This window comes from Semicossyphus pulcher, unplaced genomic scaffold (genome assembly GCF_022749685.1).
Source record: "Semicossyphus pulcher isolate SPU_LCO1_2020_fin unplaced genomic scaffold, fSemPul1.0.p SCAF_25, whole genome shotgun sequence".
NCBI lineage: Eukaryota > Metazoa > Chordata > Actinopteri > Labriformes > Labridae > Semicossyphus > Semicossyphus pulcher.
Window position 1 is genome coordinate 7,974,390 of NW_027211699.1, and position 27,621 is coordinate 8,002,010.

The 27,621-nt window shown below is 42.4% G+C and overlaps 3 protein-coding genes across 4 annotated transcripts; all 3 read left to right on the forward strand.

The window, feature by feature from the left end:
• Positions 1-448: 448 nt before the first annotated feature.
• LOC138604131 (phosphoinositide 3-kinase regulatory subunit 5-like) lies at positions 449-11,397 on the forward strand. 2 transcript variants are annotated; one of them, XM_069675988.1, is made up of 18 exons: positions 449-483; positions 2,859-2,973; positions 3,490-3,590; positions 3,677-3,745; positions 3,873-4,011; positions 5,306-5,375; positions 5,512-5,689; positions 5,768-5,939; positions 6,093-6,161; positions 6,250-7,052; positions 8,219-8,344; positions 8,497-8,628; positions 8,713-8,806; positions 9,189-9,265; positions 9,375-9,468; positions 9,545-9,627; positions 9,721-9,839; positions 9,935-11,397. In XM_069675988.1, exons 2-18 carry the CDS (start codon positions 2,874-2,876, stop codon positions 10,080-10,082), a joined length of 2,574 nt encoding a protein of 857 aa, XP_069532089.1. In that variant the 5' UTR covers positions 449-483; positions 2,859-2,873; the 3' UTR covers positions 10,083-11,397. The 2 variants fall into 2 exon arrangements, with proteins under 2 accessions (XP_069532089.1, XP_069532088.1); XM_069675987.1 differs by lacking the exon at positions 449-483 and having other exon boundaries at positions 2,846-2,973.
• Positions 11,398-12,546: 1,149 nt separating this feature from the next.
• mfsd6l (major facilitator superfamily domain containing 6-like) lies at positions 12,547-17,919 on the forward strand. The gene is made up of 2 exons (XM_069676216.1): positions 12,547-12,654; positions 14,281-17,919. Exon 2 carries the CDS (start codon positions 14,330-14,332, stop codon positions 16,112-16,114), a length of 1,785 nt encoding a protein of 594 aa, XP_069532317.1. The 5' UTR covers positions 12,547-12,654; positions 14,281-14,329; the 3' UTR covers positions 16,115-17,919.
• Positions 17,920-19,446: 1,527 nt separating this feature from the next.
• LOC138604405 (bMERB domain-containing protein 1) lies at positions 19,447-26,779 on the forward strand. Its single transcript, XM_069676330.1, has 6 exons — positions 19,447-19,525; positions 22,216-22,336; positions 25,276-25,349; positions 25,791-25,905; positions 26,171-26,241; positions 26,571-26,779. Exons 1-6 carry the CDS (start codon positions 19,447-19,449, stop codon positions 26,687-26,689), a joined length of 579 nt encoding a protein of 192 aa, XP_069532431.1. The 3' UTR covers positions 26,690-26,779.
• The last annotated feature ends 842 nt before the right edge of the window (positions 26,780-27,621 follow it).

Here is a 27,621-nt window from a genome sequence, read left to right on the forward strand (position 1 = left end):
GTAGCTTATGGGTAATCAAATAAGTTATTTGACCTTTAAAGGTGGCCCAAAGTCCCTCCAGATTTTCACTTCATCATGTTTAAATACCGATTACAACCTTAAAACACAGCAGTAAGACATAACAGAATTTTAGCTTCCACCCTGAGCTTGAGAACAGAGGATATGGCCGACTTAGTATGGTCAATTTTAAGCAACCTTTCCCTGGGGACACAGATATTAGATAACTCTTTTAAACAAGCTTTTGTGTTAAGCAAGGACTGTGTTAAAAAGGCTCCTCCTTCAACATTAGATTGTGTCTTATGTAAACCACCTCATCACAGGGACTCATTCAGTTCCTGTTTTGCAGCGCATGCTCTCCTGACTCTTCACTTGGTTGTTTAAAGCACCAGCACAGGAGGATGTGGTCTCTGTATTGTTTCCCTCCATTGACATGTCTCAGCTCAGACTTGGGATAATCTAGGACACTAATTACTGCACATAAAGGTAAGACTTGTGTTTGTATATGTCCCCTTCCTGCCCCAGATTGTTCAGAGGTAGCTTTCAATATGTTTTCTATATGTTTAACCACATCATATAGTCACAAGAACAAGCTGCTGTTGTGCAACTTCCATCAGATCTAACTGCAAAGTGTTATTCAAGCCCTGCAGATTTCCTGTTCCCCTTCTATTAAAAGTTTGTTCAGTATTTTTAATCATTTAATCAGTGAGTCAAAAGATAGGATGATAAGCATAATAAAAGTGTCCTCTTGTCTAGGGGGAAGCTTCTATATACCTTCTTGTTAAGTTTTTATCTTTTCCCTCCTCTTTAACATGTGCAATTAAAGCAAAGTCTTCATTTGATTTATCTGTAATTCTAAAAAGACCCAAGCAGAGAATGCTGTTTTGTCATCAGTCAGATTTGCATGGCAGGGCCGGACAATATAACCTGACAACATACAATGGGAAAACACCTGCTTCCTCAGTTATTGGGCTTGTTTGCAGAAGCTGGAAATGCCAAATACAGAGCTGCAGCCTGTGTTGCCCTGCTGCAAGGAAGATATTCTTGTCTGCATGCATTCATTCTGTGAGACTGTATGAACAGTTAGCTGAAAGTTAACTAGCCAAACATAAGTGGTTAAAATTGCTGGCTTAGGGGCGCTGGTTTAGCTCGGTTGGTAGACCAGGCGCCCCATATACAGAGGCTACAGTCCTCGACGCACTGATCGCAGGTTTGACTCCCGGTCTGTTGATCATTTGGTGCATGTCTTCCCCCACTCTCTCCTCCCCACATTTCCTGTCTCACCTCAGCTGTCCTATCAAATAAAGGCAAAAAGCAAAAAAAATGTAAAGTCTGCTTAAAAAAAGCCTAAAATTATAAGAATAAGAATAATTAGCTAAACATGGGCTGGATGAATACCATGAATGATTAAAATTGCTAGCTAACCCTTTAATAGTTAGCTCAAGTACCAGATTTTTTGTTTAAATACTAAGCTAGAGGACAGATGAATACATGGTTAAAACTGCTAGCTAACAACAAATAGTTTGAATTGTTAACTAAAAGAAACAGTTAGCAATAGGTAATGTATAAAATGCTAAAGTAGCTAGCTAGCCAAAAACAGTCTAAATAGTTAGCTTAAAGTAACAGATTCATGATTGAAATATCTAGCAAGACATAGGCCAGACGGGAAAAAAAAGGTTAAAACTGCTAGCTAACAAGAAACAGTTTCAATAGTTCACTTAAAGTTACAGATTTATAGTTGAATTAATTTGCTAAACATAGGCCAGATGAATTAATGGTTAACTAGCGCGTTAACAGTTTGAATTGTTAGCTTGAATTAATATCGATGTCTAACTTCTTCTAGTAATAGTACAGAGGCAAACTTTACCAAACCAACCTAAACACTGACAGTTCGACTGTATGAAAATATATTTAACAAAATCCACTGTTTTTAAAGTTATAACTTTAAAATCAGTCTTCTGCTGCTGTCCAGTCTGCAGAAAGAACTTAAAGGAAACAAGGGAACAGAAAAGGCTTTTTCCTGTTGTGATGGACACATGTGAACAATGTCTTACAGTCGTGTCACTAACAGTGGTAACACTGGTCATTGTGACATATCTGCCACAGCTGGGCATAAGAACCGCTTCTGTGTGCATACAGACATCCTGGAGAACAAATATACCTCCAGGGAGTTACAGGGGAAACATTCATCCTCATTAAAAGGGGTCTCTGGTGGAAGTAGTTGGAGTTGTTGTCTGTGTGGTTTTAGTATTTTGTTATCCAATGCGTGTGCATCCTAACCACAGGTGTCATGTGATGTGTAGTGAACAGATTCTAGAAATGTTTGTGTTTTGTTTCTAACAGTTGTACTTGTTTGGGTTGTTACCTGCAAATTGTTAAATACTAATCTTGCATGTTTGTCTTTTCTGGTTAATAGTAAGGATCGACTGGAAAATGTCCTTTCGTAAGACTCATCTCCATCCTACTTTTGAGTCACGCAAAATCTGGTGTCAGCAGCGGATTTTAAGAATGAAAAAACAGAAGTTGTGGCCACTGTTTTCTTCCAGCTCATCTCCGGTGCACTCGCAGTCTATGACTCACTGGTTTTGGTAGGAAGTGGCAGACTGTATTTTCTTCCGTGACGGCTTTGGACATTAGTCTTTACCTTTTTACTCTGGATTGTATTTGATGGTGTTCGGAAGGGAAAAATAACGCTTATAATGTGTTGGCTGGAGCAATAACAGGAAGTTCGGACGGCTGAGGAGACATAATATATTAGTTTACCGGAACACAATAATAGGGTGTAGGTCTTGCTGTTATTCTGGGACTTCCTGTTGGTTTATCATCTGTACTTTTCTGTGGATGTCGTGATGCCTCTGCAGAGGAGAAAGAAGGAGATGGAGCAGAGCGTGTGCACAGAGGATCGAATCCAGCACATCCTTGAGCGATGCCTCTCTGACCTGGGTCGCGACGCTCCTGACAAACAACTCTGGAACGGTAATCTGTCAACTCCATGCCTGCCTTTTACAGCAACACAATATAGGAACAAAACATGACCTCAGATAACATAACTTAGGTGCTGTCAAAAAGTGCAGATATGTTGGAAACAGTTTGTACATGTCCTGCTGTTTAAAATTCACCCAATGACCAAAGTTATAAGTAGATTTCTAACCTTTTTAATCATCAAACACACCCGGCTGACAAACTGAGAACACATTGTTCATCCTATAGAGACAAATGGGAAATGAAAGTGGTGACACATAGAATGAGGAGTGACAGACAGCAGGGGAACGTACCATGTTGATAAATGTCCGGTTAATTTTTAAATGTTTACTTAAATTAACTAAAGAATTAGGCATAAAGACAACGTGGTGTAATCACTTCACGTTCATTCAGGGCCTTTTTTTGAATACGACTTGTTAAATTAATGAGCGTGTTTTCTGCCAGCCATCAGAGTGAAACCTAAAAGCAGAAACAAGTGTGGTTCATGTTGTGTGTTAACTGTCTGACCAGCCGGGCTCTGTATAAACAACTGGTGTTTGGAGGAACTTGTGAAGCGAGATCCCCGCAACTTCCTCATCCTTCTTCAGAAAATACTGAGCAAAACAAAACAGGTAACGAGCTGAAAACCCAACATCACTTTCCACCAGTGTTTAGTGTAATATATTGAATTACAGAGTTTATTTATTATCTGTTACAGGTGCTGGAACTTTGTCAGTATGAACTGGTTGTGCCGCTCACGCTCCTGTTCTCTTCTACCGTCCTCAAAGTGAGTGGGAATCATTAAAAATCAGAAGTGAAACAATCACGCTTCCAAATTTACTTTTCCTCATTCATTTCACAATCAACTATTTCTGTCTTAACCTGGTTAGTTATTTCTTATCTGCCTCCTCCAGACTCCGTATGTGTCTCCAGACTGTGGTGTCCTGCAGGAGGCCTACCAGTTGTTCCATAGTTTCCTGACTTGGCCTGAGCCCTGCTGCTCTGCCAGTAAACGCCTGCTGCATGTCATCCAGGAGGAGCTCAGAGCACCAGGTACCACTGAAGTCATTATGCACTGTAATGAATTAGGCCCAATTTAACTTAAGTGTTAAGTGTGGAAAGTATAGTTTATGACAGTGATTCCCCACCAGGAGGAACTCTGCGGTAAGCCAAGAAGTAATGGAAAAACGTTGAAATAGATCGTTAAAAGTAATGGATTAATTGATGAAATGGTTAGCTAACAGTTATGGATGAATAGTTGAAATAATCAGCTAAAGGTAATGGATAAGGGGTTGAGATAGTTATCCAAATGATAAGGGTTAGGGTTAGTATGCAATGTATGCAAATGTAAGGTTTCTGTAATTGATAAATGGTTAGTTAGCTGAACATTGTTAGCTGAATGTAATGGATAAATTGTTGAAATAGCTAGTTAGAAGAAATTGATTTATCATTAAATTAGTTAGCTAACAGTCATGGCTAGCTGGTTGAATTAATTAGCAAAGTAATGTGTAACTGGTGAAAATAGTAAGCTAAACGTAATGGATACATGGCGGGAGATAGTTAGCTGAATGTAATGAGTAGGTGGTTGAAATAGTTAGCTAAACATAAGGAATACATCTTTGGAGTAGTTAGCTAACAGTCACAGATAAAGGTTTGAAATAGTTAGCTAAACGTAATGAGTTAAATGTTTAAAATAGCTAGATAAATGTAATGGATAAATTAGCTGTTAAAAGACATGGATTTTGGGACTAAATTAGTTAGCTAACAGTCATGGCTAGCTGGTTGAATTAATTAGCAAAGTAATGTGTAACTGGTGAAAATAGTTAGCTAAACGTAATGGATAAATGGCGGGCGATAGTTAGCTAAACGTAATGGATACAAGGTTGACATAGTGACCTAAACTTAAGGCATACATCTTTGGAGTAGTTAGCTAACAGTCAAGGATAAATGTTTGAAATAGTTAGCTAAGCATAATGAATAAATGGTTGAAAATAGCTAGCTTAATGTAGTGGATAAATTGTTGGAATAGCTAGTTGAAAAAAAGGAATTCTCATTAACTTAGTTAGCTAACAGTCATGGCTAACTGGTTGAAATAATTAGCAAAGTAATGTGTAACGTAATTATTAAACGGCAGAAATAGTTAGCTAAATGTAACGGATACCTTAAATGGTTGAATTAGTATCTAACAGTAATGGCTATAGCATTAAAATAGTAGGGGTGCTTCATCATATAGGAATGTAAGAATACGCCTGTGAAAAAAAAGGATGTTCTTCATGTGTCATTTTGATCATGTGGGTGACGTGTTAAGCTCCTGAGATGCTCCTAAACTTTCTGTCTTCTGTTTTAGGTATTTCATTTCAAAGACTGATAAAGACAGAGCAGGGCGTTTCCCCTGAGATCCACTGCTCCAAAACCATGTAAGGTCAATCAAACTTTAATGAAACTTATTAAAATGCCTTTCAGACAAGCTAAACATGGCTACTATTTCTGTGTTTCTTCTATGTCAGACTTTTCACATCATTACTTTGCTTAAATGTGTCTTTATTTTACAAGAATGCTGCTGTTAGTGAGCCCGGATGAGGACGTCCATCAGGAGGTCCACTCTGTCTCTGAACAGCTGAGCAGGACCCACCACTCACACAGAGACGTCACCATCCTCCTCACCCTGCAGGGCTTTCAGGCTGTTCTGGGCCCCAGACTCGACCTGCAGGCCCTCCACAGCGCCCTGCAGGTGACTCACCAACCTCTATCACTTTTTCTCATTTCAGTGCTTCCTGTTGTCGGCCTAAAACTTATCATGTTCCTCCAGACAAAGCAGGCAGAGGAGCTTGACCAGCTCATGAAGGCAGTGACTGACAGCATGGAGAGAGCAGCGTCCACAGCTGATCTGAATGCAGCCAGACAAGCTCTACTGCACAGCATGAAGAGAGTTATAGAAAGCCTTGCTGTTCCCGCTCCTGCTAATGGCCGTCCAGGTAAAGGTAAGACAGAAAAAATACATAGGATAGTGTGGAAGAAGTGGGGATTTAAGATGGATGTGATGAGAAAGTTTAGTTTGTTCGTTGAACTTGGTTTTCAAGGTTGCTTTGATGCAGCAGTGCCTCCTTAACCTGAGTATCCCCTCCTCTCTTCAGGCTCTGTTGAGACGTTCACGCTGCCTCTCCCCAAATGTCACACATGCTCCTGGGAAAACGACAACTTTGGTAATTAGCTCACGTTGAAAATGCCTCCAAATGCTTTACTTACTAAAGGTCTATCTTCTCAAATGTCGTCTTCTTTACATCCATGCAGATATTCTGAATCACATTCTCACCATCGAATCTGACCTGGACTCACCTCCAGACTGCTTCCTGAAAACTGATATGGATGAGGATGAAAGTATTGACACCAGCGTGGATGAGGAAGACGAGCTGGATGCGAACAAATTGGAGCAGGACTTTCTAAACAACCGCATCTCCACCGTGTCCTCTTCCTCCAGAGACTCCGGCAACTATCTGTCCTCCAGCTGGTCCGTGGTCTCCACGCCGTCCGGCTCGTCGGGAGTGGAGAGCGACTTCAGCGAGGACACGACACAAGACGACACAGAGGAAGGGCCGAAGCTGAGAAAGAAACCCAAGAAGAAGTCCAGATCCCTCCTCGGCGTTGAGCGCTTCTCCTCGCTTTTCAGGACTCCCCGCAGCCCGAGCGTTTGTCGGCGTGCTCAGAGTATGGGCTTCAGAGATGATTTTACCAAAGACGTTCAAAGAAGCGGATCACAAACAAGGACCCTGTCCAGAAAAGTTCATCCTTTAGATCTTTCCCCTCAGAAGCATGTGTGCGTGCGCAGGAGGCCGATCCTGAGCTCCGACGAAGGGGACGTAGCGGTGGCGCCCACCCTGGTCAAAGTGGTCGTGTTTGGAGGTGACAGAGAGGCGGGCCGGCTGGCGAGGGCGTACAGCGACCTGCAGCAGAAAGAGAGTAAATGTCCCCGACTCACCAAGAGGTGCAAACTACAGTTTTACTTTGTTCCCACCAAGAGGAGAACAACAGGAAGTACAGGAGGACACACGAGTGAAGGTCAGACAGGAAGTTCAACCAAAGCTGCTGCTTCTGTGGTGAGAACATCTGTCGTATTGTTTCTAATATTTATCTTAATGTATATTTATGCATTTATTCATCTTGTAAAGCAACATTTATCATTTCAAATCAGGAGAGCAGCATGAAAACATTCACACAAAACAACTCTTCAAAACTCTCTTACAGTGTTCACATTTTTAGCCGCCAGGTACTAAACAATATCTGTTGCCGGTCAGTCCCTCATAAAGTCATTAAAAGGGATAAGTCATTAAGTCTGGACTAAAAATAATTTCTAATAAGAATCACATTCAGCGAGTCATTTGCTCCACAGTGAGCTCGGAGCAGAGCCGCTACTCCTTGAGGTGGTTGGGGCGTCTGATAAGGATGCCTCCTGGGCGCCTCCTTTTAGAGGTTTTCTAGGCACGTCCAGCTGGGAGCAAACCCCGGGGTAGACCCAGAGCTCATTGGAGGGATTATATATACCACCTGAACCGTGAAGTGCCTTGAGATCCCTCAGGAGGGCCTGGAAAATGTTGCTAGGTAGAGGGATGTCTGGGCTGCCTTTCAGCCCCAGATGAGCGGAGGAAAATGAATTAATCGATAGAATTATTTGTTAATAAGTTAAAAATAAAAGTTGATCCACTAATCCATAATTTTTATGATTATAGTTTGGGTCCAAATGCTCTGCAGAGCTTTTACAGAAGGTCAGAGGTCAAACGGTCAGTTGGAGGGGTCCAATTTAAGAGCTAGACAGCTAAAAAACAAAGCATGTTCTGTTAGAAGAGTTTTTTTTGACTAGCTTGTTCTAATAAATGGGTACCTATCTATCTTTTTTATTTTTAATATTCATTTTTATTCGTTTTTGACAGGCCTGCTTCATGGCTTACACGTATTTTTGGTTCCAGGATCCAGGAAAACTCAGTGACCATGAACGAATAAATCAAGAGGAAAAAATAAAACAAAAACAAGTCTTTGACTCATGCTACAGGCTCTTAAAATAGCTCGACAGGCTGCTGTTCTACCTGTAAAGCTTTTATAAATGCTTCATTGACTCTTCATGAAGCCAATTTTGTGTCAACACTTAATAAACAGAATATATTAAGGAAATGATTCAGAGAGTCCTGTAACACTGGAATCTATCCTGGCATTTTATTTATGTTCTTTTATTATTTGATTGATGTTTCAACACCTTTTCTTCTTACAGGAGAGTAATGGCAGCGTACTGGAGGACAGTACGACTGATATCGCTCAGATGCTGGGAATGATCGACCCTTGGTACGAGAGGAACGTCCTCAACCTGCTCAGTCTGTCCTCTGACGTCCTCTGTCAGGTACCCTACACACATCACCTTTCTCTGGTCGTATGATAATTAACATCTTTTGGCACCTAATTCACTCTCAGGGACGGCAGGAATCATTTAATTTTGCTGAATGTAATACCAGAAAAATGCTCATTCAATAGATGTTTTTTCCTATGACCCAGACTGCCAGTAAGGAGGGCGACGTGTCGGTGAGCAGCGGCGGCACAGAGAGACTCCCCCTGCTGGCCGACCTGGTGCTTTATTACTGCAGACATGCAGAGCAGCCTGTTCTGGTGCAGCTCTACCAGGCCGAGGTGAGAGGAGAGCCACATACACACTCACCTAAAGACCTGATTGAAAGGACACAATGACTAAATGCTCTGTCCTCGTCCACACAGCTGACCCTGGCTGGAGGAGAGAGGAGGAGGGAGGTGTTTATTCACTCCCTGGAGCTCGGACACACGGCTGGGACCAGAGCTGTTAAAGCCATGGGCGAGTCACACACTTTAAGTTCATTAACAGCACATGTTTAAAGCTTAACGCCCGATGAGGTGTTCGTTATCAGGGATTATACCACAATTTGGTGGAATGCTCAATCCTGATTGGCTGCACGGTGTGCATTATTTCCTGATAACGGACGCATACTCAGTAGTTCAAGTGTTTAAAGTTGTAATGTGCATCGGGGAAACAGTGGAAGCCTTCGTGATCAATTTCTGAGAGTTATCTCAACATTTCTTTTGACCTGTTTGAAGAAAAAAGGAGAACTTTGACGACTGTGATTATTTCTCCCCTTTTTTCACGTGTTTATTCTACGTACAAATCAGTATTCACATAGAGCACGGTTTAAAGCCAAATGTGATGTGTTTGTTCGTAGGTGCTGCCAGCAAGAGGTTTGGGATAGATGGCGAGCGCGAGGCCGTGCCTTTAACACTAAATGTTGCCTACAATAAGGTAACGTTCCCGCTTTGGTGCCCACAGATTTCCTGCAGCAGAAACAAAAACACACAAAGCTCACAGCAGGACAGTTTTTAACATCTGCTCCATCTACAATCATTCCCAGGTGGCTGTTAGTGGGCGGAGTCAGTGGACGCAGACGGAGATGGTTTGCACATCGATTAATCTTTACAAAGCCTGCAGGAAACCCAAGCAGCTCGGTGTGTGATAATGACAGTTAAGTCTTTTAATTATGTGTTTTGAGTTTTCTATCTAAATTAAATCTCCTCCGTCCAGATTCAAGGTTAGAACATCTGCAGCTGACGATGACAGAAGTCCTGAAGAGGCAGTGCTCCAAGTCTAAAAAGGGCTACAACCAGGTGAAGGGTGATTTCACACGTTTAATTCAAACACTAAACATAAACAGCAGCCTCACCTTACACGTCTTCTTCCTCCACGTGCCGCCTCCGCAGCACATCTCCATCTCAGAGGCGAAGGTGGACAAGGTGCAGGTGATCGGCGGAGAAGATGGGACGACGTTCGCTGTGTGTTTGGATCAGGACAAGAAGAAGTTCATCCAAAGTGTCACCAGGTCCGACAGAGCATCAATACCAATAGCTTCCACTTTCTACTGCAGGTAATTATTGATAGGGACCTTATTCAACCCACCGTTGTGTCTTCCTGCAGGTGTGAGGTGTCTCTGTGCTGCAAACCAGGAAGCAGCGCAGACTGGAGGTCCTACAAGACGTCGCCCGGCCAAGTCCAGCCTCTGCACCCGTCCTACTGCTCGCTGCTCTGCCTTCCCATCACCTCCTTCTCTGCATCCTCTCCCTGAAAAACACGCGGCGTTACAACCCTGACTGAAACCACTGAGGTGATATCACACAGGCACAGTTTAGTTTGTGAATGTGGGCCAACTGTAATGAACATACATTTAAACGATTTGTGAAGCATCAAGATAAGAGCTCAAAATAAATAGCAAAATGTAAAAATAAACACTTCATTTGCTCACGTGACCGCTCGCAGCCGACCTGCAGTACCTGTGCAGCCCTCCAGGAGGCAGCGTCTCACACTTTGGGTATCTGATTTAGAGGATTGTTTTCCAACTTTCCACAGTGTTTTTTTTAAACAAATCCATGGTGTTAATGAAACATGTATGATGAAAGTGACAGCTTCAGAACCTTAGAAACTAAGAGATCAGTTTCAACAGAGAGCTTTAGCTGAAATATGCATTAAAATGTGCACTGATTGTTGCTCTTGTTTGGAGGATTTTACAGGGTCTCATAGTCTAAACCACTGACTGTATATAAAGATGGATGACACGTCTCTATCTACTCTTATTGTACAAAAGTGAAGCTAGAATACCAACGTGACAGGTGCTGCCATTTTGGGCATTTGGAGTCTGTGCAGTAGAGATCGGCCGGTGGAGCCGCTGTATTGACGTCCTGCCCAAAGATCCTGCATGTCGACGTATTTAACAGCAGAACAGCTTCTTGTGTCGGTCTGAAGCAGATATTCACGCTTATGGAAAGTTCAATGACTGTAGTGTTAGTGTTAGTTACGTCTCCTCTCGCCGTTCCTCCTCTCCTCTATTTGGGAACAGAACGCTGCAGGAGCCCCATTTGTCAGCAGAGGTGTCAATCATGAGGTCACGCCCCCTTTTTATAGCATTAAATAACTAATTAAAAGTGAACTTGTCAGAAAAATGAACACTTGGACATAAATCAGCATGATAAGAACTAACTATAATGACAGAAACCATGTTTGAGAAAAATATATTGCGTGTATTTTAATTTTGACTCATGTCCCATCTGTTAACATGGAGGAGGCGGGCTTTATGACCTATACTGCAGCCAGTCAGCAGGGGGCGATAGAGAGGGTTTGCCTTCACTTTTAGGCAGCTGTCATGTCTTTTTATACAGTCTATATTCTAAACACAAGGCGTTTATGGATGTTACTCATGTGAATCATCTGCTGTCAAAAAACTGATTACTTGATTACTTTTGTGTACGATGTGTTCTGTTGATCCATAAAACCCTGTTATTGTATGAATGTGTGATACAATAAGCTATTTATTTTGATAGATTTTTTACAATTTTTTTTACAATTTTTTAAAACTGTTTGTCACACAATTGCAATAAAATCATATTTAGTGAGGTCTTCTTTGTTCTCACTGTTTTGTTGATTTCCAGAAGCTCTTTTCATGTCTCTTTTTCTCAGACATTAATCGGGATTTAAGTTGCAATAGTTTAATAGCCTTAAATTACTGCTGAGATGTAACTTAATTGTATTTGCACAGAGCAGCTTAATTGTTTCTGAGCAGCAGAGACGATGGATGAGCAATTATGTGAGTAGGACTGACTAAGATTAGTGTCATACACAAACTGGTTTTGCTGGTTGAAGCTCACAGTGGTGAAATGTTCATTTGATAGCAGTAATCAACAGAATAACTCGTGAGCTTTATTTTATGGTGACGTGGCTGCGCGGAGCACAGAATCAGGCCTCTGCACAGCAAGCTGACTAAGAAACAATGAGGCTTTTAAAGGCAAATAAGCTTAGACCAATGTGACCTTAAAGCTCCTGTGAGGAACTTTTGGTTAGTGTTGATTTTGGCGCCCCCTGTGGACAAAGCCGTACATCTTATCTCTCTGTTGATTTTGTCCTGTACAGGCTTAAGTGGTGGTTTTTAACAAAGAATCTCATCCTGCTGTCTTTAACAGTCATATGTATCACTCACTCTAAATGTTTGTAAACAAAGGCAGCGTGCAGTTAGCCGCTTCGTCTGACACCTACCCCCCGCCAGAAGTTTCAGGCATTAAAAATAACTATATAGAAATAATCAATGTTGTCGCTGATGGTCTGGTTTGTTTTTGTAGGTCATATAGAGTCATCAGAATTAATTTCAGCCTGTTTCATAACCAGTACAAAACTCCTCACAGGAGCTTTAAGTATAAAAATATTTTATTATTAAGGGGAAAAAACCCAATTACTTTTAATTCAATATGCTTTATTTATTTCAAGGATTTCTTCCTGTTTACTGTTTTATATAACAAGGTGTCTTTGTTATTGTAATGTTAAGCCTTTAAAATACTTTTAAAGGTACAATTATTCAACGCTATTGGTTGTTTAACGATAAATATTTACCGGTAGATTCCGTCTTGGTGGGGAGCTCGAGCTACGCTGATCCTACACTGACGCCTCCACACCGTCAGGGGGCGCTGCAGTCCCTCTCATCCCCCTGCAGGCGCAACACTAAACAGTTGAGTGCGCTTACTGTCCATACGGCAGCAGGTGTGCTCCGCTTCTATCACTCACGAGACAAAAGTTGTGGATGTAATGACGGAACTGGAGTTGGAAAATGATCGATAGAAAAGTTTAAAGAAGTTTTAACAGGCGGAGGTCAAAAGGTAAATGTTTCACGTTGTCTTCTTTTCTTATCTTACAAACTTGTTGTGACGTGTACCTGCTCTCCACATCCTGATGTGCATCCAGCCCGACAGGTGTTGATAAGCGCCAGGTTCCTGCTTGTTTTAATCCGGTTGTTTCTGCTAAAATAACACGACGAGTTAATGAAGTAGGCGCTTATTTTAAAGTTAAAATGTTTTATAGTTAATACATTTATCTTCGCTGTGACGCAAAAGCAAAGATAGTGCTCTTATCGGTGCAAGTAACTTGTAAATGAGCTATAAGAGTTTGTTTATCGAGATCAAGGATACCGTCATAGCTCTTATAATGAAAGCAAAAACACAGAACTCACTGGACTGGATGATAACACATTGACAGAGGCTACAGTGGGGTTTGTGTCTGTCTGCATTCCTACATGAAACAAGTCTTTAAATGATTAGCTAGAGGAAATAAGTTTTCATCCTCATATTTAAACAGGTAAGACGTTTTCATTAGTGCATGTTGCATAAAAGAATATAGAAAGAACTAATGTCTTTTTTCCGACTCTTTAGACCTGAAACAACAGAAATATAACATACAACGACTTTTGATAATTGATTCAGTTTTCAGGCAAAAATAATAACAATAAAAAAAGTTCCAAAAAGTCTCTGAAATATGAACATTTTATTTCCTTGTCATCCATCTTAGTGAATTGAACACTTTCGAGATTTAAACCTCGGGTTTAAATAAGTTTAGACATTTGAAGAAGTCATGTTGAGCTGTGGGATCACAGACTGTCCATCACTGGTTTGTGTAATACTCTTTTGAAGTCATTAGAATAATGTTTAAAGAGCTAATAAATCAACAAAGAATAAGGGTCATATTCTCCTCCAGTTTTATAACATCAGACTTCTTTTTGCAGCCAGTAGAGTCTCCCCCTGCTGGCCACTTGAAAGAATGCAGGATGGAGCCATTTTGCATTAAACCAGGAGGCTACATCCATGTTTTTAAACAGTCTGTGCTCGTAATAGACATTTTCACTCTCTTAACATTTCATACACCAAACCTGAACTAAAACTACTATTTTTACGGGGCCGGATTTGATTTAACACTTTTATCTTAGGAGAGAATTTGGATGTCTCATTTAATATCTTTTTTATTCAGTTTGACTCTCCTGAATCCTTCTAAAAACATGTTAACAAAAGGTCAACAGACCTAACCCATAAATGATCTAAATTGCCTACTTATTAAATAATTATCCTCTAATAATTACACAATGAAATGATGAATGAGCCAACGTTAGCACTGTGTGGCTGTTCTAACAGAGAGGGGGAAGTTTCGTCTTTTATTGGAAGACATTTTCATGTTTTGAATACTTTTTAAGCCTTTTTTTAAACATATTTATAAATAATTAAAGGGCCAACTTGAGGTCCTTAAAGGGCCAGACACGCCTGTTTGCCAACAGTTAAAAAGGTCTGTCATATGCATATGGATCACTCCATGTTGATATGAATAATGTAGCTCTTTTGTGGACCTTGTAACTGCAAAAAAAAAACCACACATACCTGCAAATAAGTACTTAAGGACAGATAAATTGATACGTCTGATGTGTCTTGTTTACTCTTTTATTTCCTGTGTCTCTCTGTCAGTGTCGGACCAGCTGCTCCATGTGAATCAGGAGTCTCAGGAGACGCCGCCATGAAGAGGAACAAGCAGATCGACGTCAAGCGCGCCCTGGCTCTGTCCGGCGCCCTGAACTTCCTGTTCTCCTGCGCCCGAGCCTGCCTGCTCCCCTTCCTCACCCTCTACTTCAGACAGCTCGGTCTGACTCCCGCCATGACCGGCATCGTCATGGGGACCAAACACTTCATAACGCTGGTCTGGAGCCCCGCGGGGAGTTTTCTCGCCAAACACTACAACAAGAGGCGAGTCGTGATGATGTGCTGCCTGCTGTTCTCGGCTGCAGTTCCTCTGGTTCTGCCGCTCATCCCTCCTACAGGTGCGCACAAACAGATCAGCACCTGTAACATGACTGAGGCGAGCAGCAGCCCGACGCAAAGCCTGGAGGGTAAAATGCTCGTGAGCAAACCAACAATATCATCAACGAGAACTCACCCTAACACCACCACAGCGCTTCTTTCTCAGTCTATCACACTCGCCGGTGATAAATCTGCTCCTGCTGTGAATGAAACTTCACATCATCAGCCTGAGCATGAAAAATCCCACCCTCAGATGCCACAAGTGAATGCATCATCAGTGGAAAACACCACTCGTGCAGCACCAAAGGTCAGCAGCTCCAGGTCGACTCCAGGGAGGAAGAAGAGGTCCGTGTTGGAGCGGCGAGAAGTAAAGACGACAGAGGTGGAGGCAAAGGGCAGCCATTTTGAATTTCTGGGCAGCCTGAAGGTGATGGACCCTCTGCACCAGCTCTTCTTCTTGGTTCTCATCACCGTGTCGCTGTGGGAGTCAACGTGGGCCCCTCTGGAGTGGACGGCAGACGACGGCCTGTACGAGTATCTCGACTTCGCGGATGCTTCAGACCGCTACAGCAGCACGGGCGTGTGGGGTCTACTGGGAGCGGTGTGTGGGGTGGGAGGAGCGGGGTTACTGGTCAGCCACTTAAGCTGTCTCATAGGAGGTCAGATCCCCAGGAGCACCGTGCATTTCTACTGCTACGCTGCTGTGGTTGTTCTGACTCTACCTGTGGTGACTTACCTCCCGCTCCACCTGAATAAGAAGCGGGACAAAGCCAACGGGCTCCTCAAAGCGGCGCAGCTGGTGCGAGGGTCCCCCTGCGCTCTGCTCTGCGCTGCCACCACCCTGATGGTCGGGGTGGCGTGCTCAAGCATGGATAACTTCCTCCTGTGGCAGATGCAGGATCACGGGAGCACCGAGCTGCACATGGGGCTGTCTCTCGCCCTCGCTCTGCTCTCTCAGGCCGCCTTCCCGCTGCTTTCAGGCCGAGTGTCCAAGCTCCTCACCCCGGGGAGGATCCTCGCTGCGGGGGCTGCGACTCTCGCCCTGCAGTGCCTCTATTACTCCTTCCTGTGGGGTCCCTGGGCGGCGCTGCCCGCTCAGGTGTTCAGCTGTTTCGGCACCGGAGCCGTCTGGTGGGCCGTGCAGGTGCAGTGTGAGGACGTGGCCACGCCGGGGGCCGAGAGGAGCGTGAAGAGGATCTACAGCTCGCTCTCTCTGCACCTGGGCAGCGCGTTGGGGAGCTTCGCCGGAGGGTTCGTGGTGCAGAGGTTCAGGCTGACGTGGCTGTTCAGAGGAGTGGCGGTGGGCCTGATGCTGTGGTGCGTGAGTCTGCCTCTGCTGCAGTGGAAAGCCCCTCGCCAGCGCAGGATCAACTACTCTCGCCTTTTAGCCGCTGATGCGAGTGAAGCCAGTGACACTGATTCCGAGCAGGAGAGAGACTGGCTGGATAAAGCGATGGAGGACGACACAAGCAATAACAACTTTGGACGGAGGTTAAACTGTTAAACTGCTGAAGTGTGAGAGCGCAGAGATGCGCAGATAGAGGGGACTTTCTTGCACACATAAATAATAACTTCCACATCAAACCTTCCTCATATCTGCCACCGTATCTGTGAACTTTCCCCTCATAAATCTGTATCAGTATCGGTCTCAAACATCCCCCCAGGTTGGGCTCCTCTGTGAGTCTGGAAACAGGAATCACTCCCTGACACGTCACTCTTTATCATCAGGCAGCAGAGCCTTGTTTTCCTTCTCTGACAGCTTTAATTAAAACCTAACTGCTGAATTTTCTTCCTCATTACTGCTCATAACTTCATCAGAATTCGTTGCCTCCCAGCTGCTGTTTCATCAGTCTGCAGGTAAAGTCTCAGCTGCACTGATGGACTCTGTCCCCGAGCCACCTGAGCCTTTGCATGAGCAGATTTGCATAAGCAATCATTCTTAAATAAAGCAAACAGAGGCAGCAGGATTATGGGTGGGCAGAAGACGGACTCCAGCCGGCTTGTTCAGCAGCTTAGACATGACGACAACAGAGACACTGAAGATGGGAGTGTAAACACAGGAGGTGTGCACAAGGTGAGGCTAAACCAAACTAGCTACCTGTGTCACCACACCCACACTGCTTATCTTACAAAGACTCACTCATTCTACTATTGTTGTGCCTTTTTATGGACCTGAACTGTGCGATTAAACTAAAGCTGAAGGTGCATATTCAACTTGCATTTTATAAGTTTGATCTGTGAACTTTTGTTGTACAAAGCAGCAGCATGAAGAGCTGTAAACTTTGTAAAATGATTCTCAAATTGAACCTAAAGTTTTCATCTGGGAGCCGAATTATCCGCAAAGGCCTGCTCGTGTCCAAAAGAAAACAACAGGGTGATTAAATCAGGAAAAATACTGAATGCGGCTTTTTCATTAAAAACAGGTGTTTCTCAAATGCTCTTTGGCAGGTGAGGATGTTAGCACAGGCTGTGAGTCGAGCTGCAGCTAGCTTGTTTTAGGTTACGCGTTCCTTCTGTGTTCATCCTTCACAAGGTTTTATTCGCAGGTCTCTCTCTCTCAAAACGAACGGCCGCAGGGATTTAAACTGAAGAAGTTTTACATTTAAAATCAGTTTTCTGGGGCTTTGGGGGCTGTGCGCTGAGCTAACTTCGGCTCAGCTTGTTTCTGTGTTTCTAGATGCCAGATGATATCTCAAAATCTGGTTTAATAATATCCTAAAAAAAAGTTGAAAAAGTAACTTGAAACATTCAGAAAGTTGACAGCTAGATATTTAAATGTCCCTCAGACAGCTGAAGCCTATTAATGTGCATTTTGCTGGTAAAATCTGAGGCTCTTCTAGTCTGATGAAGGAGTTTGTTTTGGAGCCAAAAAATAGTCAACATTTGATTCGACTTCCTGAAGTCTGTTTGGGGTACAGCTCAAGTTGAGAAAAGATCATATTGAAGCACATTCTCTGCAAATATGGCAGAGTTGTCAGAGTCTTGTGTTAAACAGCCTGAGCTGCATATGTGTTTGTTTAACCCGTGTCAGAACATGTTTGTCTAACCTGTATTTAAAAGTGAGTTTGTTGAACGTAGCTCACGTCCAATGGTCCATCCTGACCTTAAAGGAAATGTTGTAAGTCTTTAATTCAGACAAAATCTTACCCTTAAACAAATGCTTTAAGTTGTGTGAAATTAAAAATGTAAAATGTGGATTTTCATACTATTAGGTCATATTAACACACTTTGTCCAGAGAGTTTATTTGTTTAACCTGTTGCCGGCTAATCTGGCTAATGTGTAAGAGTAAACTATTCGTATTTATTGCAATAAATACATTCATCCACTGGTTAGTCGAATGAATTTTTTAAGCCTTGAGTTTGACATTTTGGCCGGCGCCATGTTGGTTTTCACGGAGCCAGAAGTGACCGTATGGACGAGAGTGTGGAGCTGGAGAGGAGCGAGGGGTTGCCACACGACAAGTCAGGGAATTATTAACTTAACCATCGTGTTTCCTAAAGGAAGATTATATCTGTGGTGGCAGCTAACTGGAGTTGTGTATTTTTTAGACTGAAAAGCTAAGAGGGTTGTGGAACGTGGCGGATTCAGTTGCCCTCATGTCCGGTTTGAGAGTGAGAGAAAGTGCTGGTGATCGCCCACACCAGGTAACTTAAAGTAACCGCCGTCTTCTCTGCAGGGAAAAGCCAACGACAATCCTGATATACATGAGCCGCCACAATGAATCAAGATATGAGAGACTGAACAAGCCAGGGAGGATGAGCGTAGATATTGATACCTGCTAATTAGAGCTAACATGCTAATATAATCTACTCCTTGGACTGTCTGATCATACTTTTAACGGCACAGCAGGACATTTGTCCGATATTTGCATGAAAAAATCACCATAGGCCAAGAGGTTAAGTTCAGTCTAGCTGAGGTGACACCAAGCAGACAGCTAGGAGCTCCCCCGTCATTCTATCTAATCTAAAGAGAGAAATAAGCAACGTGTGTTGTACCAGGCTGTAACTGTTGCTGTGTCTGCTGAGTAGTTTGACATTTTAATATGAAGTCTACTCACATTTTCCTGTTACCTGTGTGTTGGACTCTGCTACCTGATGCAAAACAAACTCCCCGAACATGTGGCGGAGCCTCGAGGGCCTGACTGCATGAAACCAAGTCATCCAGAGTATGTTATGAACAGCTGAGCTCGATCATGTGAGCCGAAAGATTCATGATGGACTGATCGATCCTCCCGGGAGAGTGCAGCGGAGCGTTATAAGGCAGATGTGATTTTAATCCTTTGGAGGTGTAAAATTTTGTTTATTAAAGGGGCGATTTAACATATTAGTAATTACATTATTTTGTTATTAACAAAAACACTTCGTTCCTGTATGTAATCTCAACTTTTATATAATTTGGGCACAAAACGCTCGTGAACAATGTGGGGATTTTTTTCTAAGGCTCCAAGTTTATTTTTTAAACGTACAATCTCGATTTTTCTCAACTTTTTGTTTCTAAATAAACTATTGAAAAACTGTCTATACTTCTACTCTTGATACTTTAAATTAAGTATTATCACAGCGGTATTTCTTCCAGCGTTTTCCTTGAGTTTTGAAGTCATCACATATCATTTGCTGGGTGTCATAGCGCGGTTCGGCCAGCAGGGGGAGCCTCCTCGCAATGAACGCTGCTCCTCCTGACTGAGATCCACCTCTGAAAGAGTCGGTTCAGCATCTGTTGGCAGCTCTCCTCACACGTTACAGGAGCGCAGCATGGACTCAGTCGATGCCTCTTAGTTTAGATTTTCACGTTGCATAAATATTTGTTTGAATTTTGAAAAGTGTGTCTTTAATAATATGGAACCAGAGAGAAAATCTTCCCAACAGTACGGCTCTTTGGAGGAGACGCAGGTGGAGGGAGAGACGGAGAAATCAGGTGAGTTTGAGATGTTTGGTATTTAAATTGAAGTAAATACACGCTTGAATAGTGTTGCTGAATGGATAAATGAGTGACTGCAGAGGGTAACATTGCATCAAGTTTAAGCAGAGAGAATTTAAGCATCAGGTTTCCTGCAGATCCTCACAGTGAGCAGGTTTAAGTTATGAGGCATCAGGGGGAAGTGGGGACTTTTACTAGTACACCTAAGTCACTGTTTTCGGCAGGAATATTTGTTTAATTAATTCATATCTATCATGTTTTCTGGGAGTATTTTATTCTAGTTTTGCTGCAGGAATGATGTTCTAAATTTTGTTCTTTGAGAGCCATCTTCTGCACAGCCAAGAATGGTTTTAACCTATTTTTAATTTTATTCTTCCTTGAAAATAGTTCCATTTAAAGATACAGAGTTTAAAAAAAACTTCCAACATATACAGATGATCAATTTACTGTCACATAAGACAAAGAAGAGTGTCCTCAAATGATCTGGAAAGATTGAAGCTCACGAATGTTTAAAACTATGCTTGTCAAAAAGTGGTTTTTTTTTGTTTGTTTTTTACAACAACTAATATGTTAATTGAATAATCATTTCAGCTTTAATTTCACTGATTTGCTCAGCACAGCAGTGCACAACAGGTCAGCTGAACATGCAAGAATCTAAAACTTGTCAAGTGGCAGAAAATGTAACATGTAGAGAATAATGATTCACTTGTTTTGTTTTTGGGAATATACCTTTACCTCTTTTAATTAGATATAAATGAAACAATTCTTTCCCTTGAAAAATCCTCAGGAACTATTTTAGGAAAGTTATTGGAGTAACTTTATGTGTACTGTTTGATTGTGAGACTTCTTTTCTTTTTGTGTGTGGCGTTCCTCAGGGCTCATTTCTCGGTCCTCTTACGTTCCCATTGAGCTAGCTTTTTCTTCTGATATATCTTGTGTGCAACAATTTAACACACACAGGCACACATTAATTATATTGTATTGCTTTTTTTATTATGTTTTACGTGTACCTGATAATTGAACTTTTGACCCTGTTGAAATTATCTGCAGTCAGTAAGAATTTTAAAGAGACGTGGCCTGAAGACAGTAACTGTATATCTACACAAACTGCTGCAAAACCGGTTTAATTAAATTAACAAGAGTGAATTAAAAAGCCAAGAACCATTTTCATCAAAGTCTTGGAGCCTGTTTAAATGCTTTGAGCTAAATATTGGGGAGCACATACAATCGTTTGGACCTTAAAACAATGAATCAACCACTGAAAATGTATGAATTCATGTGGTAATACACATGCAGATGAAAAAGTTGTGTGATCACCAGATACACATGGGGCTTTGGGGAGGTTGAGTGTTTGTGCAGCCCTGATATCCCTGGTGATTTAGTGTGTATGATCATAATGTCTTTTCACACGAGGTCAGGTAATTAAAAGCCGATCTGAGCGCTGCTGGATGACTCATCGCTCCTGGTGAGGAGTGGGAGGCTGCAGGGAGGGAGGGGGGCAGTACAGCTGTTCAGTGATGCTTGAAGACTTACTGGTGGGAGGAAGTTTCCTCGAAGCTCTGAACCGATCATGTAAGGATGCTGGAATTGATCCAGGGCAGTGTTAACATTTAGAGCTGTAAGATCTTTTATAACTCTGCCTTTAGATATATAGAGACTAGTTATTACAAGGGTTGTTCAACAAGTTTTCTTTGATCTTAAGAGTGACTAAAGAGCCTCAAGACTGAACCTTTACTGGACTTAGTGCGTGCAAAATTGTGTCCAATTAAGCAATTTCACACTCAAGATGCAGTTGAAAGATGGACAACAACACTAAACAATTAAATTATTCTAAATATTGAGTAACAAATATCAAGTTTCTGCTCAGAACTGCCAAATTATTGTGCTGACAAATACATAAAATGTTATGACAAAAAGCTGACTTTATCTTGTCATACATTTTGCAGCACTAGATACATTACTAACTTTACATTTCTAAAAATAGCATTTATAGTTGCTCTCTTGCAGAGAGATAGATGAGACATTCAATACTAATCCAAGGCTAATTTAGCTTAGCATACAAACAGGTAACATTTGGGAAACAAGCCAACCTTTCTCTTAATCAAACAAACAAGATAAAATATGTTAATCAGTGCACACTTTTTTTTCCTTTTGACAAAGACATGCCAGCTCTTTTCCCCTGTTCCCAATCTTTATGCTAAGCTAGGCTAACCGACTGGTCGTAGCTTCAGATTTAGAATACAGGCATGTGTGGTATCATTCTTCTCATCTAACTCTCAGGAAGACAGCAAATAAGATTACTAGATTACTACTAGATTATTAGACAATAAATTACCTTCACAGCAAGCTCCTAAAGGATAACTAAAGTTAAATCTTATTGTATCTTATAGACATGTTTTGCCTTGTAATTAACCTCCTCACACTTTTCTTTTTCCTCTGCTGAGAATGAGCCAAAAAAACTGTAGTTATATATTACTTTGACATGATACAGAAAGCAGAACATTTGATATTTTAATAAACTGTCCATCATTAAAGTGATGGTGTGTGTTTCCTTTAGATTGTCACAATATATTGTAGTGTGATGGTCTATTCGATGTGGGAGTGAAACATAAAGTCTAATCTTAAAGAAAGTGTATTGTGAGTGCATTCTCAAACTCACAAAGTGTTTGGTCTTGTGTGTGTTTCAGCGGAGGATGTCGTTTCCATGGCTGACTCCACGATTACCATCGAGGACATCGAAGGCGAGCTGTGCAAAATCGAGCGGATACGGGACATCCTCGTACGCAGAGAATCAGAGCTCAGATACATGTAAGATTTTCAGTACATCTAAACACACCTTAAACATGGCAAAGTGAAGGTGGGAAGTGATTAAATGCAAATAGTTAGTTTTTAGGGTTTTGTACTTGAGTATTTATTCTTCTGACAACCTTTTACTTTAACTCCCTACATTTTAACAGAACTTCCTACTCCTTACACTTTCAAAAAAAGACATAAGCTTTAATGAGGGGAATTATAGATTACTTCACATCATTACGCCCTTCCAACCGAAACAGATGGGGTGAAAACACCAAGATAAGACGACTCCTTTTCCTATCCATCAAAGCATTTCAAAGATGCAACATGATAAAACCAACATTATAAAAAGAAGTATTAAGACGACGACAGACAAGAAAGGGAGACTTGATCAAAGAAAAGAGGCGTCTAATGAAAGCTGTGTCTGTGTCGCTCGGGGAGGACTTGTAGAAACATGGATGAAAGTGAAGCAGCCAACATGGCCGACGAGGTCAGAGCAGAATCAGAGCAGCGAGACATTACCTTTAATGAAATCCTCTGTAAAACATCTGGGGTCATAATGGATAAGGACTTGATGAATGCAGTTGTCAAATCAATCTTTTTTCAGCTCCAGGGTCAAGTCTTATTTATCTTTTAATGATTTAAAAAAAGTTACGCATGCTTTCATCACCACCCGTCTTGACCACTGAATGCACTTTACATTGGTGTTAGCCGAGCCTCTGTGCCTGGCCTGCAGCTTGGTCAAAACGCGGCAGCTCGTCTTTTTAACTGGTACACACAAACGTGAGCACATCTCCCCTGTTCTGGCTTCTCTTCACTGGCTCCCTGTGCGTTTTACGATTGATTTATTATTGATTCATTAAGTGAGATTGCTCCAACCTATCTTCCTTAACTTTTAAAACCTCGTGTTTCTTCAAGGACACTCAGATCTACAGACCAGTTGCTTCTGGCTGTCCTAAGGTCAAGGCTGAAGCTCAGGGGTGACCAGTCGCAGCTCCAAACTTTTGTTCTTTGGTTTTTGTCTCTGCATGAGAGTTTTAAAACCTCCGACACAAAGAAAAAACATTTGTTTTAGTCTGATATCAAGAGACCAAATCTAGAATTAGATACCAACAGGCGTTGATGACATGATGACGTTAGATCCACGAGGATGATATACATCTCTCTCTTCTTTTGGTCCTCTCTCACACACACAAACACACTAAAGCTCTGCCGCTGAGATGCTTTAACAAGCCCGGAGGAATAACGGATGATGAACCGTGACTGTCAGCCGTCAACACCGGGAGCAGCCGTGTGCATGATGCTGAAAAGAGTGTGAAGAAAAGCAGCAGGCTACCACAAACACATCATCCTCGAACAACGCCTTTTTCTCTCATCCTTCCTTTTAATTATTCCTCTTTTTCTCTACCGAGACCTTCCTCATTATTCTGACACATGAGGGTGGATGTGTGGAGCGGGGGCTAAGAGCAGCAACCATCTCTGCATAATGTGGCCATACGATGAAACAAAGAGACAGAGATAGCGACGTTTCGCAGGATCTTTTAGCTACTTTAATTTAACAGTAAAACAACTCCAGTCAGACAGTAACACAAAAAGGATCTCACAGAATGTTTCACTTTGATGATTTAGTGTTTTCTTAATCTCTATTTACAGATTCTACATTTCTATGTAGAATCTGTAGGCAGGGACGTGGATTTCTGGGAAGGCAAGTGTTCTGTTTGAACTACGCTCGTAGTCTGAGTAATATTGACCAATCACGTGTCAGCAGGCTGCAGCGTATGCAGGAAAAACAGTCCGTGAGGAGAGCAAAAGCAGGCGGAACGTAATCCGCCGTAACGCCATCCCGGCCCCCATCAGCGGCATCTGACGACGGTTTACCTTCTTATTAATCTCTATAAACAGACATCTGCATGCGAACAGCTAACAATCTGCTCTTGATCTCAAATTTAACTTGAGATGAATTCCCTTCACGCTGTGTCATGAAAGCCGCTCAGCGTTCAGATTTCCTGACTTCCTCGAATGCATCACATCGATCCGACCTCCGTTCAACAAACGAGCATTTTAAACGTTTTCTTCTCCGCTTGAGGACAGACCTGACAAAGTTTGAATTTTAACATCTTACAAATCTGCATCATGATGTTGACATTTGGGCAAAGGTAAGACCCGTTAATAACAAGTTAATCACAAGAGAATGGTTTCTCTTTCTGTAACAATGCAGCACGCGGGAAAGGAAGTCTTAACAGGAAGTCGATAATCGCTAACCGCCCGGCACGTTCGCTGTAGCTGATGGGACCTGAGCCAGCGGGTGACTTCACGGTGGCTACGTACATTTTTATACAGTCTACGGTTTACGTCTTTCACTAAATAACCAAGATGGCGACCACAGAGGGTGAAAAGTGTCCATCATCCACACCCAGCCTTTTTACAGTCAACAACATTTCGCCATAATCCTCATATTGAACACACGTAAGCACTCAAAATGGCACCGAAAAACAACTCACTTTGAATGAACCCTCCTGAGTGACTGCAAATGAGTCATCCTGAAATAAACACGGCTGAAGCAGACTGAAGTGAAATGTGTTTACGGAGCGTATCTGTCATTTCAGTCATTTTCCTCTTTGTGCCATCATAGTAATAACAGCTCACACACACTCGTACGACACACTCCTGATGTTTTAAAATCAGAGTCAGGCGGTGAGAGGACGTCTGATGCTGTCAGGTGTGATTCATAAACAGAGAGCTCTGTGTTATTTCAGCTAATAAACTCAAACACCTCGTCCTCGTCTGAGCCCCGAATATGAAGTCTCGTTCTCTTTAATAAGCTCGCACATTTCAAACTGATGCTTGTGTGTAAAGTTGGGAGGGAAATTGCCCTGCTGTTGTGATTTAACTATTTATTTCAGCAAAGTATTCTTTCAAAAAGCTTGTTTTGACTTTGTCTGTTTCCCTCTCAGGATGGACGATATCCAGCTTTGCAAGGAAATCACGAGACTGAAGACGGAGCTGCAGAAACTCGTCTCCATTCCAGGTAAATGAAAGAGCTGTCAGTGAATGTCACCGTTCATTTAACCTGCACACATTCAGCCCACGATGTGCTGTGGAAAGAGTTTAAAGACATCAGCAGACTGAAGCTGTATGTTATTCTCAGATCGCCTCTGCACCTGAAGGGAATGGTTGTCTGCAGCTGAAGCGTCATCATCTTAGCTGTGCATTTATTATCTTCTAAATATTGCACATAATTAACTCATTCGTGCAGAAAGAACACACTTTTACCATCCATGGTTGGATCCAGATCTGCTCCGTGTCCTCGGCCTGTGCTCCATCTTTTCACCAAGTTTCATGATAAGCAGGCCGCTAGTTTTTCCCTAATCCTGCAGCCAAACAGACAGACAGTCCATTAACAAAAACAGGCGGATGTAAATACGTGTCTGTGTTTTACATGAAGGCTTTCTGTGTGACTGTTGAGCAGAGAAGGAGAAGTCAAAGGAGGACAGGGAGCGGGAGGAGGAGCTGCTGCAGCAGATCAACAAGCTGGTGGAGACCAGAGACTTCCTGGTGGATGATGTGGAGTTTGAACGGCTGAGGTGAGGCGACTGAATCAAGTGACTTCATGGTGTTTGTCTTACATTACGCTAATTAACGCTTCCTCACATCCTGGAAACCGTCCCCTCTGTGGCGCTGACGACAGGTTTGTCGAGTGAAATGAAAGCGCCGCTCTCCTGAGGATTCGTCATTCCAGCTGCTAGCTTTGGTTAAACTCAAACGCAGTCAAGTGACATTTAACAAGATGTGCAAAATCTTAGAAGCACAACTTCAGAAATACAAAACATAAGTGATTCCTCTCCACAGGGAACGAGAGGAGGACAGAGAAATGGACGCCTTCCTACAGTCCAAATTCCCAAAGAAACTGGCTTCAAAAGGTGAGTCTGAGCATTCGTCTGTCACCTGCACGCGTCCAATGAAATAGAAATGTTGGTGGTAGCGAACATTTCTCACTACTCTTGACACTTGTAATGAAGACACTAAGGTGTGAACAAAAGGGTGTCTTTATCGTGAACTGTCCAGTTTATGAAGAAGATGTTACCTGTCCCCTGCTGTCTTTATGCTAGCATAACTAGCTGCAGCGTTAGCTTCATATTTAGTGTCCAGAAAGTAAAGAAGCCTTTTCCCCAAATATCAAACCTTTACTTAAAAATGTTTCTTTTCTAAAATGTTATTTATTTACCTGTCAGCTCTCCTTCTCACTCAGGTGCTTTGCAGGATCAAACCGTGGTGTCTAAATCTCAGCAGACGTCGGCTCCGCTCATCACCAAAACTGGCCTCACACTGCTGAAAGACTGCTGCGGCTTCACCTGCTCCGTCATGTAGCCGTCAGCGTGTGTGTGTGTGTGTGTGTGTGTGTGTGTGTGTGTGTGTGTCTGCTGTATGTCTGCTGTTGAGAAAGATTACCTGCATTTATCCTGGTGTGTATCATGTACAATATGCCTTAATCATACATGATGTTATTTGCTGCTGTGAAAACTGTTTACATGTCGTGCAGCAGGAAGCTGACAAAGATGTTCTTATAGTTTCTGTCCACTGACCGTATGTAAAGATGGCCGACGCGTCTCCACCTCCTCCTGTTGTACAAAAGTGAAGCCAAAAGGAGCGGGCGCTGCCATCGTGTGCATCTGTATCCAGAGTGTGTGCAGTAGAGATCGGGTGCTGGAGCCGCCGTAACGACGTCCCCCTTCCTCTACCTGACAATCACCTTTACCTTGTGTCCTTGCCATGTTGGACCCTCAGGTGGGCTTCAACACACGCCGGTCGGGAGCAGATATTCACGCTTATGGAAAGTTCGGTGACTGTAGTGTTAGTGTTAGTTACGTCTCCTCTCGCCGTTCCTCCTCTACTCTGCTGCTCGGGAACAGAACGCTTCAGGAACCCCATTTGTCAACAGAGCTGTCAATCATGAGACCACGCCCCCTTTTTATAGCATCAAATAACTAATTAAAAGTTTTGACATAAATCAGCATGATAAGAACTAACTATAATGACAAAAACCATGTTTGACGTGTATTTTGATTTATAGTTTGACTCATGTCCCATCTGTTAACATGGAGGAGGCGGGCTTTATGAGCTATACTGCAGCCAGCCAGCAGGGGGCGACATAGAGGGTTTGCCTTCACTTTTAGGGAGCTGTCATGTCGGCCATCTTTTTATATGGTCTATGTTTCTGTCCAATTAAGGTAATATTAGCCGCTTTGTCACTTCCTGTACTGTAGCAGAGAATTCTTACATTGTCAGACTGCAGCATACTT

What these genes read in the sequence shown, in the direction of transcription:
- LOC138604131 (XM_069675987.1), top strand. Translation starts at nt 2,847, where the DNA reads ATGCCTCTGCAGAGGAGAAAGAAGGAGATGGAGCAGAGCGTGTGCACA. An exon ending in CCCTCCACAGCGCCCTGCAG is followed by an intron (nt 5,690 to 5,767) that starts GTGACTCACCAA and finishes ATGTTCCTCCAG; the next exon opens with ACAAAGCAGGCAGAGGAGCT. An exon ending in TTCATCCAAAGTGTCACCAG is followed by an intron (nt 9,840 to 9,934) that starts GTCCGACAGAGC and finishes GTCTTCCTGCAG; the next exon opens with GTGTGAGGTGTCTCTGTGCT.
- mfsd6l (XM_069676216.1), top strand. Translation starts at nt 14,330, where the DNA reads ATGAAGAGGAACAAGCAGATCGACGTCAAGCGCGCCCTGGCTCTGTCC.
- LOC138604405 (XM_069676330.1), top strand. Translation starts at nt 19,447, where the DNA reads ATGGAACCAGAGAGAAAATCTTCCCAACAGTACGGCTCTTTGGAGGAG. An exon ending in GGGAGAGACGGAGAAATCAG is followed by an intron (nt 19,526 to 22,215) that starts GTGAGTTTGAGA and finishes TGTGTGTTTCAG; the next exon opens with CGGAGGATGTCGTTTCCATG. An exon ending in GAATCAGAGCTCAGATACAT is followed by an intron (nt 22,337 to 25,275) that starts GTAAGATTTTCA and finishes TTTCCCTCTCAG; the next exon opens with GATGGACGATATCCAGCTTT.